At 44.1% G+C, this 16,150-nt stretch overlaps 1 protein-coding gene across 1 annotated transcript in view; it reads right to left on the reverse strand.

Moving 5' to 3' along the window:
* Window positions 1–201: 201 nt before the first annotated feature.
* ENG (endoglin) overlaps window positions 202–16,150 on the reverse strand; it is a 60,833-nt gene continuing 44,884 nt past the window's right edge. Inside the window, exons 9-15 of the mRNA XM_066580579.1 lie at window positions 15,756–15,893; window positions 14,559–14,594; window positions 12,693–12,800; window positions 11,303–11,503; window positions 8,378–8,435; window positions 7,243–7,344; window positions 202–4,327 (exon numbers count right to left, since the gene is read on the reverse strand). Coding sequence (XP_066436676.1) covers window positions 4,209–4,327; window positions 7,243–7,344; window positions 8,378–8,435; window positions 11,303–11,503; window positions 12,693–12,800; window positions 14,559–14,594; window positions 15,756–15,893 — 762 coding nt within the window. The 3' untranslated portion in view covers window positions 202–4,208. The remainder of the gene's footprint in view (window positions 4,328–7,242; window positions 7,345–8,377; window positions 8,436–11,302; window positions 11,504–12,692; window positions 12,801–14,558; window positions 14,595–15,755; window positions 15,894–16,150) is intronic.

A 16,150-nucleotide genomic window follows, 5' to 3' on the forward strand; every position in this document is an offset into this window, starting at 1 on the left:
TATAGCTAGGCTTATACTTGAGTCCATAAGTTTTACCAGTTTTTTGTGGTAAAACTTATTGACTCGGCTTATACTCGGGTCGGCTAATGCTTGAGTATATACGATATATATATATATATATATATATATATATATATATATATATATATATATATACACACATACAGATTGATATATGGATGGATGGATTTTCATCTAAAGTATATTGAATAAGAATCTTTATTTTGATATTACACCTTGTACATAACATTTCAGTAACTTATACAGGTAATGTGGTTGTAACAACAGATATGCAATAATAATACTTATGGAGGACTGTCGTGTTGTTCTGTATGATGTATAATAAATAATCCGGTAATTCCAGTAATATTACATACTGAACCCTGGATAGATCTGGATAGCCCATTTCTCGGTCATGTGGGTTTTCTATCTTTATTTCTTGCTTAGTGTTGTATGTTTTGGGCATTTTATGACCTGTTTTTCTTGGAATGGATATGTCAATTATACAACTGGGCGCATACACAATATATACTGTACCAACAACCAACATATATAGACAAATATTCGAAACGCGATAAAATATATTTTCTACAACCGTACAAATAATACAATGCCAGTAATAAATATATACAACCATTGTCAAATCTCTTAAAAGCTGAAGACCTCTTGAGCAGCCCCTCACTGCGGCGCACGGAGCAGCCCTCACCCGCCAACCGCTACTAAGCGCTGAGGACCTTTGGGGTGTGTTCACACATCGCAGATCTGCCGCAGATTTCACCCTTTCAATTGAATTCAAATTGATTTGGTTGAAATCTGCTGCAGATCAGCACCAAAATATGAGATAAAATGTGCACCCAATCAGCGATGTGTAAACACCCCCCCCAAAAGAAAACCTGTCTGTATTGCTGATAACAACCAATCACAGTGCAACGTTCATTTTTTAACAGCAGAGTACTAAATGAAAGCTGCCTTGTGATTGGTTGCTGTCAGCAAAACATGCAGGCTTTCTTTCGGATAGTTTCGTAAACCTCTGCAATAGCGTTTCTATGTCAGAGGCTGTTTACATCACGTTTTTGATATGCGTTTAGCGTATACATTAAACGTACATGCAAAAAAAGTGTAGAAATGTGCGCAATTCTAAGTAAATGTATGTTTTTGTAGAAGTTAACCCTTTCCAATCCACTGTCTGACCTCTGAAGACATTATGATTTAAGGCTGTACAGCTCCGATGTTGGAAGACGTCCGTCGGAGTTCTCTTACTGTATATTGCCAGCCTCTCTGCTGTCGGAGCCTATGCAACGTGTCACCTCATGCAGTACTGGCTTTAGCCAGCAGATAGAGCCGTTCTATAACGGCAGAAAAAAAGTAAGCTCCCTAGGAAAACCAGGATACAAATTGGATTGGAAAGGGTTAAAAGTAAAGGCACTGATTTCCATAGGTTTGTGTCCATTTTGATATTTACAAAGTACACGTATTTTGCTGTAAAAACTTTTTTAAAATAAAGTTTTGTATTTGAAGCCTTTTTTTAAACTTTTTTTTACGTATTTGAAAACAAGAAACATATACACATACGTTTCTCACTCCGATATTGTACTCGCCTGTGTGAATGCACCTTTAAGTAGATTTTTTTGGGTGGTTTGTTACGCTTTTCTGACCCACAAAAAAAGTACAGAAACATAAGTGAGGTAACACGCAGTCAAGAGTTTGCACTTTTGAACTATTTTTGGCCAATTATAGCCAATGTGTACGCCAAGCAATACGTTTTAATATGTTTTTTTGCATTAAAAAGTCTTCACTTGACAGATGGCTAAAACGTGATGTGAGCAGCCACTAGCCTGACCACTGCGCCATTCCCACCATACCCGCACATTGCAGATGGTACAGCATAGCTCTGGCCTCTGAAAATCCCACGCTATAAACACACTAACAGCTTTTACATAGTAAAAATAAATACATTAAAACCATTGAGAATTTTTTTTTTTACAAACTGGTAAAATCTGACAGACTTTTGCACCCAAGCAGGCTTAATAAAATATGGGGGCATATGCCCTGGCGGGAGGTGGTGGTGTGATGTAGGCGGAAACCCAGGGAGATACATATATAAACTTGTGGTATTGCAGCTAGTTGGAAATCAGCTTTCCATGACTTCCTGGTGATCTTGTGTTTATAGACAGCAGCTAATCTGAAGAAAGCAGAGCTGCAGTGTAAAGCATGGGGGAGGGAACTAACAGCCTGAGCCTCCAATTAGAGCACAGGTGAACTGCAGGCTACATGAAGAAAATAAATAGTGACTAATGTGTTATTTTTAAGATCTGAACATCCACTTTAACCTGTAAATGAGGCTTAGAGAGTGTATGCCATGATAATGTAACACTCCATGCAATAAAAAAACCTCCAGATGCGGGTATGTGCTGGTGAAAGCGCCCCTTTGCCTTGCCATTTCTAGAAAGTTGATGGAGACAAAAAAGTGGAGGGGTGGAGCAAACCCAAACCGTAATGGAGGTCTAGGACCAAAGACGAGAGTCCAGGGCTAAGACCGTAAGGTGGGTTATCTAAGCCAAATGATGGAGGGGTGGACATCCAGGAGCTCTTGAAATGGTGAGCAGACTGTATGGAAGAACCAAAGAACCGATATGTTAGCACAACACTCCAGAGACAAGATGTGGAACGATGGGATAAAAAATCTTTTATTTAATTAAAACTAGCAATAAAACGCGTTTCAGGCTAAACCCCTTCATCAGTCATGCTGGAGTCTAGACATCACTGGTCTAGAGAAGGACTTCTTCCCCTGGATTGCTATCAATCTTCCCTGCGCATGGTATCCCTCTCCCATTCTGAGTGTACACACCTCTCCTCCACTAGACCAGTGATGTTCCCCCCAGTATGACTGACGAAAGGGTTACCCCAAAACGCATTTTATTGCTGGCTTTAATTAAAGAGAAGTCTGATTTTTCATCCCATTGTCTCACACCTTGTCTCTGGAGTGTTGCGCCAACATACTGGTTCTTCCATTTCCAGAAGGTTGGCATGGTCCGCAGATTGTTTCCCATCTCCATTCACTTATGTTGTGTTGTCTGAGGAGATCCCGCACAGATTCACACCTTCACACCTTCTATAGGGAAGGCGGTCCCTGCTCCAATGCCCTTCGCCTACATGAATCTGAAGATTCATACACCCATATTTGTCAGACAGTAGGATAATTTGTGAACAGCTTGGAGCCACGATTACTATTGTTTAATGCATCCTGGGCATTATGAGACGTTGTATAAATTTCCAAATGTTCCTGAGGTATTTGTCATCTGCTACAATATATACTGCGGGCAGTTGATAAGCCGCTGCCAGGCATATTCATTGGCTGCCTTATAGGATGCAAGTAAAATGCTTTCCCACTGTTGCAAATGGCCGTCAAGTCTTAAAATATGTAAAAGCGAATACTGTAGGTTGGATTGAGAGGTTTATATTCAGGTTAGTTATGTAGCTTAATAAAAACGCGAATATTTGGAACTGTCCACGTTCCATCCTCGGTTCAGGTTATCAGACCAGTCCCAATGTAAACGTCTATCTTATTTCTTCCGAAGGAAATCTTGTTGGAAACAGTCTCTTCCCAAGAAAATCTTGTTGGAAACCGTCTCTTCCAAAGGAAATCTTGTTGGAAACCGTCTCTTCCCAAGGAAATCTTGTTGGAAACCGTCTCTTCCCAAGGAAATCTTGTTGGAAACCGTCTCTTCCAAAGGAAATCTTGTTGGAAACCGTCTCTTCCAAAGGAAATCTTGTTGGAAACCGTCTCTTCCAAAGGAAATCTTGTTGGAAACCATCTCTTCCAAAGGAAATCTTGTTGGAAACTATCTCTTCCAAAGGAAATCTTGTTGGAAACCGTCTCTTCCAAAGGAAATCTTGTTGGAAACAGTCTCTTCCAAAGGAAATCTTGTTGGAAACCGTCTCTTCCAAAGGAAATCTTGTTGGCAACTGTCTTTTTCAGTGGCTTTGTTACCCGTCAAGTAGAAATTGACACATTTGATTAGAATAGCTGTTCTTCTGCCTATGTCCATTATCAATGCTAGATGGATTTTCACCTATTTTGATTTGGCAGAGATGTAAAGGTAATAGGACATCAGAGACAACATCTGCTTTAAAACCCTCACAACAGTCACAACTGATAGGTCCTTGTAGATTATGGCGGTGGTCCATAATGATGGTATACTCCACCGTTATGCTCGGCTGCTGGTGCTGCAGGGGGTACTTTGTGTGCTGTCAATACTGTGGTTTGTGCTGCTGCTCTCTGATCCCCCAGGCATTGTTGGAACTGGTTGCATCTTAAAAGATGCGCCTACAAGGAAGAAATTGGAAGAGATGTTACTTAAGGGCAAAAACATTTATTTCAAAGGAAATGGTGTAATGCTTAATTTCTCCTGTGGGGGTGCTGCAGGAAAATTGAGCACTTCCTACACAGATTACAGCTAATTGCTGCCAGTTGTAACAGTGGACTTGTCATCATAGAACCCTTGCAACAAAAAGAAGTTGGCCAAAGTGTACAACCCCTTGAAAAAATGAATCCTTTTCGATAAGTGTAGGTGACATATCAGCATATTGGTTCCGGTCACATGGGATTACCTAGACTGGAAACATTGTAGCAAATCCTCAGTTCTGCAAAATATTAGGTCTATTTATATTTTCAGTCTCTATAGAGTGTCCCAAAAAATGTATACACACTTTAACAGTTTATAACTCACTGGGGGAGATAAATTAAAACGGGTGCAAAAGAAAACTGGCTTGGTGGCACGAAGCAACTAATCAGATTCCACCTCCGGAATTTATCCTTCCCACTTAATTTTCACTCTATTTCAGGTTTAACCGATTAGAAATAATGGATGGAGTCGGACTCAGGGCCCTTTTACATGGACCAATAAACTATTCAGATTCTTGCATCCAGCAGGAATCTCAAGGATTATCATTCAGTGAACAACGAATGAGAGTTCGCTTGCCTCTCATTCGTCATTCAGTTTCTGCATACATAAAACTGAACGACTTATCAGCCATGTAAACAGGCAGTAGAGATGAGCGAGCATACTCGTTAAGGGCAGATACTTGAGCGAGTATCGTCCTTTTCGAGTACCTGCCTGCTCGTCACAAAAGATTTGGGTGACGGCGGGGTTGAGGGGTGGGTTACTGGAGTGAACAGGGAGGAGCCGGGGAAGGAGAGAAAGAGAGAGATCTCCCCCCCGTTCACCCCGCCTCTCCCCCGCCGGTACCCGAATCTTTTGTGACGAGCAGGCAGGTACTCGAAAAGGACAATACTTGCTCGAGTATTTGCCCTTAAAGAGTATGCTCGCTCATCTCTAACAGGCAGTCATTCATCTATGAACATCTGCCTGTTTACTGTGAATGGAGGCGGACCGGACAGATTCCCAGCCCGCTCCTCCTATCATCACTGAGCAATGACCGTTTCTGTGTAAAAGCACAGGAGCAATTATCGCTGGGTTGATCTGTTGGGTGTCTGTGCCCGACAGATAGGGCCCTTTTACATGGGACAAAGCTCTTAACATACAATTTACTCTTAAGTGCTCCTGGAAGTTTGATGACAACGTATCTGAAGTGGTTCAGAGGGTCAAACAAATCCACCTACGCAACTTCCCATTGCTTGAAGCAGAGATAAGTTTGAAGCAGATGGAACTGTTCAAAATATCCCCAATGCACGCTCGAAAGACCACTGACAACAATGAGCACCACAAAGTAAGAGAAGTTGGTGAAAAAGTCCAAGAACATCTGTGCGGCAAGCAGGTCATTGGAAAAGTTACATTACAAGAACAGTCTACGCTTTCAATGAAGACGATCCACCGGAGAGCGCAGGTTTACGGGTGGTACTTGGCAAGATGTGCAGAGAATGATGTGCAGAGATGTGCATGAGGCTACGTTTAAAGGGGTTTTGTCATTAAAACAAAACCCCATCCCCCAGCTAGGGCCTGCCTAAAATAACAAAGGAGGGTATGCTCACCTCTCCAGGACGTAGTTGACAGTCGACGCTGGCTTCAGCACAGAGTTCTGGCTAGACAGGCATAGTGGTAGCATGTGACCACTGTGGTCAATCAGAGGCCGCAGCCTCAATGTCGGCACTCCTGGCATCAGTGTTCATATCCTGGCCATCATGATGCCAGGAGTTTGGGGATGTGACTCTGCGGCCTCTGATTGGCCACAGTGATCACATGCTTCCACTAAGCCTGTCTCCCCAGAAGTCACTGCCAGTTCCAGCACCGACTGTCACCTGGGGCCCCAGGAGGGATGAGTATACCCTCCCTTTGTTATTTTAGGCAGGGCCCAGTTGGGGGACAGGGTTTTGTTTTAAGGACACAACCCCTTTAAATTAAATGGCTAAATTAACCACCACAATTTCTGGTCCCTACTGGGGACCTGAGAATCCGCATACGATGGGGGATCATCATGGTATCTTACCTGGAGTTACAGTGTGGAGCGGCAGATCAGCAAAGGGATTAATTGGACCATTCTGTTTGCCACTACTGTGATTGGCGCCGTTTACTTGAACTTGCTGCAGCAATCTGTCATACCACACATTCAGGAAGACTCGGAGAATGAGGAATTTCCTACAAGATGAAGTCTCCCCACACTACCATCATACGGGCCTACCTCAATGACCATCAGCCAAACAGAAGGCTTGGAGGAAGAGGTTCAGTAGAATACCCCTCACATTTACCAGACCTCACGCCACTAGACTTTGGTTTTATGAGGATACTAAAAGATTAAGTTTACGGCAAAATCAACAAACTGAGGGCAGCCACTAAACAAGAATGTGTACGAATACCAAATGAAATTATCCTTGACGTTTGAGATTCCACTGCTTCGCGGTATCCGCAGCGCCCGGACCAGAGCGGCCATCAGGTTGAAAGCAGCCATTGCCAAAAAAAATTAGCCAAAAAGAATTATTCATTTCTGTCTGAATGAACTGTATATTAAACGCTGACTTTGTAATCCTTCTAAGTGTGTATACATTTTTTGGCGACACGCTGTATATACAGTATAATACATCATGAACTCTACACGTAAAGGCACACCTCCAATCATAAGCTCATACTGAGAACAGTTATGTTTGCAATTTTTGGGTGCAGAAGTAGAGTTGGCCTCTAGTAGTGATGACCGCTGGAGTTCTTTAGCACTAGACATAGTCAATGCATTGTCCTCTATACACTAACATGTTATAACATGGGTCGAGTGTTCTGGTAGTGTACTCACGTGTGCGGGTATAGATGAACCACAAGGCCGCTGTAAGCAATGCTCCAATCAGGAAGGCTCCAAATGTGATTCCCAGGACTGACTCCATGCCGAGGCCTCCGTCTGGAGAGACACAACATTAGGGACCTGGGTGTTTTTTATTTTTCACATCAACATTTTGTGGCAGTTGCAGTGCATGTGTCTTATGTGTTTCCGTTCCTGCTGTATGTATTTGGTGTGTTGTGCGCGTTACATACTGCCACCCTGCTTATCTCATTTGCACCATGGCGCTATCACTCTCCCTCCAAGCTGATGAGCATTCAGTGTCTCTTCCCCTTCTACTTTCCAATAGCCTTGTGTTTGTTTTGGCTTCTGGTTGCTTCCTTCCTGCCCTCACATCTCCCGTTCGCCTCATACTGGGGTCAGCGCACACAGCTTCCTGAGGGCAGCTATAGCCCTTGTGATGACTGCTCCCTGCCGGTGACATCACTAGTCTGCGGGGAGCGGGAGAGAGGAAGGCTGGCTTCTCTCGGAGGGTAAACCTAATAATTTGTGAGTGTAACTAGTGTGGTTTATTCCAAACGCAAATATGACATTGAGTAGATTTGTCCTGTAATTATGGTGGTCAGGTGGTCTACCAATATATGATGTCAACAACTTGTAACGGACTTTCTGGGAACCCTACAAAACTGCCCTACGACATCCAAATATAACATTTCCACATCAAGAAGACATATCAAAATAAGAATTCTTGTTTCTCCCTCATCCCTCATATAGGTTCAGATGTAAGGACCCTTCTACATGAGATGCAGATGCCCGACAGCTCGTCCCAGCGATAATCGTTTCTGTGATTCTACACAGGAACGAGCATCACCAGTGAATGGAGCAGGAATGGGACGGGGATCATTCCAGACCGCCCGCCTCAACTTACAGTAAACAGGCAGTCGCGCATCAGTGCACGACTGCCTGTTTACGTGGAACGAAACGTCGTTCAGTTTTATGAACAAGAAGTGAACCAATTCTCATTCGTCGTTCATTCGGGGCATGCCTTTACACTGAACGAAAATCGGTGAGATGTGGGAATCTGAACGATTTATTGTATTTATGTACAAAGGGCCCTGAGCTACACTAGATCAGTAAAGTTATCTTCACTTACTTTGACTTTTAGAACTATTCACAATGGCTACATCCAGTGACTCGTAGACGCAACAGTTCTAGGATAGAAGAGAAAAGGGATACAATGAGCGGGACGTAATGAGGGCAAATTCCCAATCCACAGCAATAACGTAACAATGGTAAAACGCTGACCATCTATACAAAATATGTTGGAGACATAGGCACAGCTCGAATCTCTTGGGCCCTGGCGAAAATACAGGGTGTAGCCAAAAAGTCTGATCCAGCGCTATATCTCAGTGAGGATACCTACATGTGGGCGAGTGCGATATCTCAGTACGGGTGTCCTATATCATAATACCAAAAGTGTACTTGAATAGGAAGACATGGATGCTCTACATGATGGTAAGGTGCACCTGCCGGCCCCGGAACATGGATTTCAATTTTGTATTGTGGCCCATGTAAGAGAGGGAGAGTAAAACCCAATTGCATAGTTGAAGAGTAGCAGGTGAAAAGCAGAAATCCACTGTCCACGTCTCTTTAAGTCCGGTGGGACCGCTGCTAGGACTGACATAAGGAAAGTGTCCTGAAGTGTCCTCCTTCTGCTACGATACATGCATGACGCCATCATTGTATTGGTGTTCATCCCAGCGACTCATCGCGGACCTGTACCTGAATCTCCAGTGGACGACTTCCTGGCTGATCTCCTCCTACCATAGCAGGAGGAGGACACTTCCAGTACACCTTCCTTACATCAGTCCTAGCAGTGGTCCCACCAGAAGTAGAGAATGCAAATTTCTGCTTCTCACATGCTACTATTAAACTTTACAAATAGGTTTTACTCTCTCATAGGGGCCACAACACAATATTGAAATCCATGTTCCGGAGCCCCCAGGGGCCGGTGCCTTGTACCATCATGTAGCGCATCCATGCCTTCCTATTCAGGTACTCAATTGCTATTTCAATATAGAACATCAGTACTAAGATACAGCGCTGGATCTGACTTTTTGGCTAAATCCTGTATACACCTGGTCCTAACACCTAGCCACCAATGACTTAAAGGGGTTGCCTGGGACTTTAAAAAGTTTGTCAAAGAGCAGGAAAGTTGATTAAATCAATCAATCAATAAAAAAGTAAAAAGTACTTGTTCAATTACTCACTACGCCGGCCTCACCATTCTGAGGGTCCCCACCAGTCACTTTTTATTTGTGCTGTAGTGATGACACTGTGTACATCCACTGTACCCCTGGTCCAATAACTAGCCTTGACGGTCATGTGCTGAACATGCTAGCATAACCACTGAGGCCAGTGATTGGCTGCAGCAGTCACATGTATGTACAGCACATCATCACTGTTACATAAATAATAAAGAAAAAACGATAGGGACCACCGAAGCAGCGGGCTGGAGCGGCAGGGATTGAGCAGGTGAGAATTATGTTTATTTTATCAACTTTAAAGAGGCTGCCCCTATCCATAAGCCCTATTATGTAATATGGGAATAATCAGAACTCCCTCTGGTAGTAAAGATCAGCTTTCGCTCCGGAGAGACTTCTTTCAGACTGTAGGGATATTTTTGTCATCTACATCACATAGGCGGATGCCTGGACCTACTGGGCTTGCGGACTCTTTGATGACCGGAGTAACTAAACTATGCTGGTCAAGGCTGGGATTACACCTAAAGCCGGCCTAGCTCTCAATAACGAGCCCCAACCTTCTTTCATACATTGAGCTTCACTTGTACAAGGTGAGAGAATGGAGTGAAAGTAAACTGACCTACAACAGCCGGAATGACATAAAAGATAGAATAACACTTCAAGTTTTTAATGCCACTTACAGATGTCCCATGTGGGGCCATTGGTGATGCTAGAAGACCTAAAACTACACATCCCCACTGCAGTGGAATCGATTATGGTACCTTAACATGACGTTGGTGTAGATTTTGGTAAGGATCTGCAGCAGAATTCACCCCTTGAATTGAAAGGGGGACATCTGCTGTCCACACCAAAACCTACGTCAAAATCTGCACCAAACAGTGCAGATCCACACCAAAATCCGCAGCACAAAATATTTTGTAGATTTTCGTGTAGTTCTGAACAGAATTTTCCGCAGCAATTTTGCCTCTAAAACCGCATTAAAAAAAATTAAAATTGCAGCATTTTGCCACAGTTTTTGGCACAGATCCACACATGCCAAAAACTGCGGCAAAATGAAAAACTAAGTGCGGAATTCCAATGAAGTTTCCATGAGTTTCTGCATCAAGAAGTGACTCAGTTCCTCATCAGGAGTCCACGCTGAGAATTTGGCCATTGGTAGGGCAAATATCACGTGTGGATCCTTAGCGAAGAAAACACAGCCAAACGCCGTGGCTTTTGGAGGCGGAGATCACTGCGGAAAATTCTGCGGTGATTCCATGTGAATTTAGCCTCTAAGATCTGGGTAAAAATCTGCATCCTTTTGACGTGGATTTTCCTGCAGATCCACATGTGGAATTTGCCCTGTCAATAGGCAAAATCCGCACATGGAATTTTGAAGCACAGACTATGCAAAACTAAAAAGTGGTGACATGTCACTTCTTGATGTGGAAGCGCATTGAAACGAGATTATCCACGTCCAAATTCCACACGCGGATTCTGCCCATTGACAGGGCAAATTCCGTATGCATACAGAGGATATGCCAGGACATGTCTGGGCAGAACTGGACTACCGACTTAACCTCTGCCATGCTACCAAGGTGCATTAAAGACGTGAAGAGTTCTTCTATCCACTCCTGTCACTCTGGATGTTGTAGGTCACTTCATGCGTGAAGAAATCAGCTTTACTTTTGCGCAGTTCTTTCTGAATTCCTCTGTATTTAGAGGTATAACTTGATGTTCCTGGGCAGTAATGTAAAATCTGTAACAGAGCCCTCCCCTACCATGCATCATTTATAATGTTGGTATCTATGTCCCGTGTATATCGCAGAACTCACCAAAGGGATATCATATCCATAACAGAAGGCACAGCTGAGATTGGCAGAACTGGTTTCCGGCAGTGATAATCCTTGTGTGTGAAATATCCAGGAGAAAGTCTCCATCGTAAGTTGAGGCCGGCTTTTGTTCAGAACCAGTGTTCGGTTACCCACCAATAAATCACACTTGCTTACTGACCGGTTTACGAGGCTAGTGTCCACCTACCAGAAGGACAATGAGAAAAGAATATGTCAAGAAACCTTCTCAGATGTCTCATATGCAGATCTAAGAGGACTTCTTCTCCACTCTTGTCTCTAAAGGTATTAATCCCAAACAATGATGGATAAGATTCCAAAACTTCTATCATGAACATGAGGGTCATTGATATCTTCTGTGTCAAGGGGGTTGGACCCAATGACCCTGGAGGTCCCTTCCAACTCTACCATTCTATGATTCTAAGGCCAAGTTAGGGATAGTTAAGGCCCCTGAGGCCAAAATTTGGTGGAACCTCCATCCCATCTCTGGACACTACATGACTAGTTGTCACAGCCTCGCGTAGGAGAAATGTTTGATCTCACAAATATTTTGATGAAAGCATTCACTAATGTTTCCATTTTTTGAGGCGCTCAGAATTAGGGCTCATTCACATGGGCAGAATCAATTTCAGTCTATGTGCGTGATGTTTGCGTTTTTGCTGCGTATGTGCATTTTTTAATATCCGTGTGTCATCCATTTTTCCTGCTTGCAAGAAGGGCAAATGTTGTGACTTTTTTTCACTGTCTCTTGCGTAAAAAACGCAGCGCACTCCCATAGCCTTAAATGGGAGATTTTGGTTTGTAAGACCAGAATAGGAAACACTGTTATTTTTTATGTGGAAAATCGTTTTTTTTTAATGCGTAAAAAATGCACACTTGAATACCCCAATTTACTTTAATAGGTCCAAGTGCTGACTATATTCAATCAGACGACACAAGGATGAGAAAAACCCCATGTGGATGGGCCCTTAGTGAATATTCAGAGGTGTAACTTGAAGCTCTTGGACCTCAACGTAAAATCTGTAACCAAGTCCCCCACCAATCATGCGCCATTTATAATACTGGCATCTTCCTATGTGGCACAGGGGTGTTTGGCTCTCTCAGCCACCAGGGCTCAGATGTGGCTGCTACCGCTGCAGCCCCAATAACTACATTGCAAGTGCAATGGGATTATTCTATTCTTACTATTGAAAGAACATGCGATTTTCTCGCTTGTGAAAAACGTGTGTGAAAATCGCAAGTGCAGCAATTTTTGCAAAAAGCATCATGATCGCAGGCGATTGCAGGTATGATGTTGGTCTGAGTTTCTCAGACTGATATCACACTCACCCAGGTGAATACACTCCTAATAGTTTCCCGATCCCACAGAACTTACCCGCACATAGTTGACCTTGGCAACATCAAACGTCTTGGTGGGCAGGGTGAAGTCAGGGCTTTGAAATACTTCTACTTTGATCGTGGGAATCTCGCACATAACTAATTTCTAAAAAAGATACATAACATTTATTTAGTGTCTACAGAAACGTAGTACTTATTTCTGTATATAACCGAAGAACCAGAGCACTACCAACCAAAGCAGCACACACTATAATACACTCTTTGTAAAAAACAATCCCACCCCTAGAAGTAGTTGTCGTTTTGTTGCAAAACTTGGCATGCAGTCCCATCTCAGGCAGATATGCAAATGATGAGAGTTGTGGTGATTAGATGAACGGTCTTGTCACCGGAGGCCCTAAAAGTGGTTCCTCGCTTGGCCTATGAGCCAAAGGAAAATAATGACTCCACTTCTACACTCTGTTAAAAAAAACATCCATTCCCTAGAAGAAGTTGTCATTTTACTGCAAAACTCGGCACGCAGTTTCATCTCAGATAGAGTTGTGGTGATTAGATGAACGGTCTTGTCACCTGAGGCCCTGAAAGTGCTTCCCCCTTGGCCTATAAAAGGCTCTCGGAGGCTCCTTGTGTGTAGTAACCTCTTTTTCCACTTGTGTAGAGCTTGTTGACCGCTAGATGCCTCTTCGACGCAGAAAAGAGATTTCACCTCGTTAACAGAGTCTGAGAGGGGCGCATTATTGGGATGTGAGAAGCTGGATGGTGGTATCGCTGAATTACCACCACTTGGGCCGTTGCGATCAGACTATTCGACCAGGGGTGACCGGCTTCAGGACGCCCTCAACAGACCATCAGTAGAGAGGATAGTTTAGTCGTCCGACAAGTACAAGCAACTCCAACTGCTTCATTGTCTGCCATCCAAAGACAAGTGGTGCCATTGTTACAGGAGCCTCCATGCCCACTCGTAACACATCTTGTATCCAAGCTAGAGGTGGTACAACAGGGCACTAGAGCCTCCATGCTCACCTGTATCACATCTTGTATCCAAGCTAGAGACAGTACAACAGGGTACTAGAGCCTCCATGCCCCTATATCACATCTTGTATCCAAGCTACAGGCAGTATAACAGGGTACTAGAGCCTCCATGCCGACCTGTATCACATCTTGTATCCAAGCTAGAGGCAGTACAACATGGTACTAGAGCCTCCATGCCTGCCCATATCACATCTAGTATCCAAGCTACAGGCAGTACAACAGGGTACTAGAGCCTCCATGCCCACCCGTATCACATCTTGTATCCAAGCTAGAGGCGGTACAACAGGGTACTAGAACCTCCATGCCTGCCTGTATCACATCTTGTATCCGAGCTAGAGGCTGTACAACAGGGTACTAGAACCTCCATGCCTGCCTGTATCACATCTTGTATCCAAGCTAGAGGTGGTACAACAGGGCACTAGAGCCTCCATGGCCACCCCTATCCCATCTTGTATCCAAGTTAGAGGCGATACAACAGGGTACTAGAGCCTCCATGCCCGCCTATATCACATCTTGTACCCAGGCTAGAGGTGGTACAACAAGGTACCAGAGCCTCCATGCCCACCTGTATCACATCTTGTATCCAAGCTAGAGGCTGTAGAACAGGGTACTAGAACCTCCATGCCCGCGTGTTTCACATCTTGTATCCAAGCTACAGGCGGTACAACAGGGTACTAGAGCCTTCCTTCAAGGGGTCGGTTTTCCGCGATTAATGATCCTTTTGCTTCGATATTGTAATCATTTACTTATATCAATGTTACAATCACACAGAGAAAGCTTCATTCCATCCAACAACTTCTAGGGGAGCGATGCTTTTTTTTACAATAAGTGTATAATACAGCAGTCTAATCTAATAATATATAGTCTTACTTACTTCGAAATCCTTGCTTTCCTCCCTTCTTACTCGTATCTAAAACGATAGATACAAAAGCATTTATGAGAAATAGAAGAACACGTTATAAAAGAAAGGTATAGAAGTACAATGTGAGATTCCTTTCTTCTGCATCAAAGAAACACTTTGAACAAAATCTACACACTGTGTTATGCTACCTGTAGGACTGAGGGGGCGATGAATGACACAGGGGTCTAAAGAACATCATAGAGGGGATCACTGAGTGTTTGTACACCCAGGATTAGAAGTGGAATTAAAGGGAACCTCTGGTTTTGGGCCACAATACTGTCCTAGGACGAGAGGGGGTGGGCGGACCTGCAGGTGTAAATGAAGGCCAGCTAAGGGGATTGTTGGTTAGGTGTTTGACTTGCCCACCTGTCCACCCTGAAATGCTACTGGGAGAAAATACAGAGGTCAGTGTATGGTCTGGGGGTTGTTTAGGAATTTATAAGGCAGAATCACACCACTTCATTCCAACACGGTGCGGTAATCAGTGGATTCATGTTGGGCTAAGCATGGCTGTACGATTGGACGACCATCAGTGGGTGAGGACGTGGCTGGATGACCATCAGTGGGTGAGGACATGGCTGTGCAGCTGGATGACCATCAGTGGGTAAGGACATGGCTGGACGACCATCAGTGGGTGAGGACATGGCTGTGCGGCTGGACGACCATCAGTGGGTGAGGACATGGCTGTGCGATTGGACCACCATCAGTGGGTGAGGACATGGCTGTGCGGCTGGACGACCATCAGTGGGTGAGAACATGGCTGTGCGGCTGGACGACCATCAGTGGGTGAGGACATGGCTGTGCGGTTGGACGACCATCAGTGGGTGAAGACATGGCTGTGTGGCTGGACGACCATCAGTGGGGGAGGACATGGCTGTGTAGCGGGATGACCATCAGTGGGCAAGGACATGGCTGTACGGCTGGTCCCCTAGAAGGAAAGGCCAAAGAACAGTCGGGTGCAGGCATAGCCCTTCTGATTCAATGTTGGTGGTTAGGGTGTTGTAATTTGGGCTAGGCTCTTCAAGTTACATGTTTGTTGTAAAACCCTCTCTTGTTTCTTGTGCTATTTCATTGATGCAAACAGATCCTTTCAGGAGGAGGGGGAGAGTAGCAGGTGTGCTCTTTGAATACACAAATCTTGAGTATTTTATAATGTCTTAGATCACTTACACTGTTGATTATGCTATTGCCCGCCATTACACAATTGCAACTTGTCTTTGAAGTGGCCAAGACAATATAGTCCTCTAGAATTGTAGCTGTGCACGTAGAATCTTGAAGAGATATTTTTTCAACAGTCAGACCGCAGACCTAAAATATACAAATACAAATCAATGATTCATCTTCAACAAATGTTGACAACCTTTCCCCCGTCCTCCTCACTGCAGGTTATTGCACCCCCTGTAAGGAGTCTCTGTAGCACAATCGGTTACAGCGTTCGGCTGTTAACTGAAAGGTTGGTGGTTCGAGCCCACCCAGGGACGCTTAGTGTTTTGAGCCTCGTGTGGCGCATGAACTCTCGCTCATGAGCTGAAAGTTGCTGCAAATTCCATCCCGCATGGTTCGGG

Source organism: Eleutherodactylus coqui, chromosome 10, assembly GCF_035609145.1.
Source record: "Eleutherodactylus coqui strain aEleCoq1 chromosome 10, aEleCoq1.hap1, whole genome shotgun sequence".
In the NCBI taxonomy this organism is placed as follows: Eukaryota; Metazoa; Chordata; class Amphibia; order Anura; family Eleutherodactylidae; genus Eleutherodactylus; species Eleutherodactylus coqui.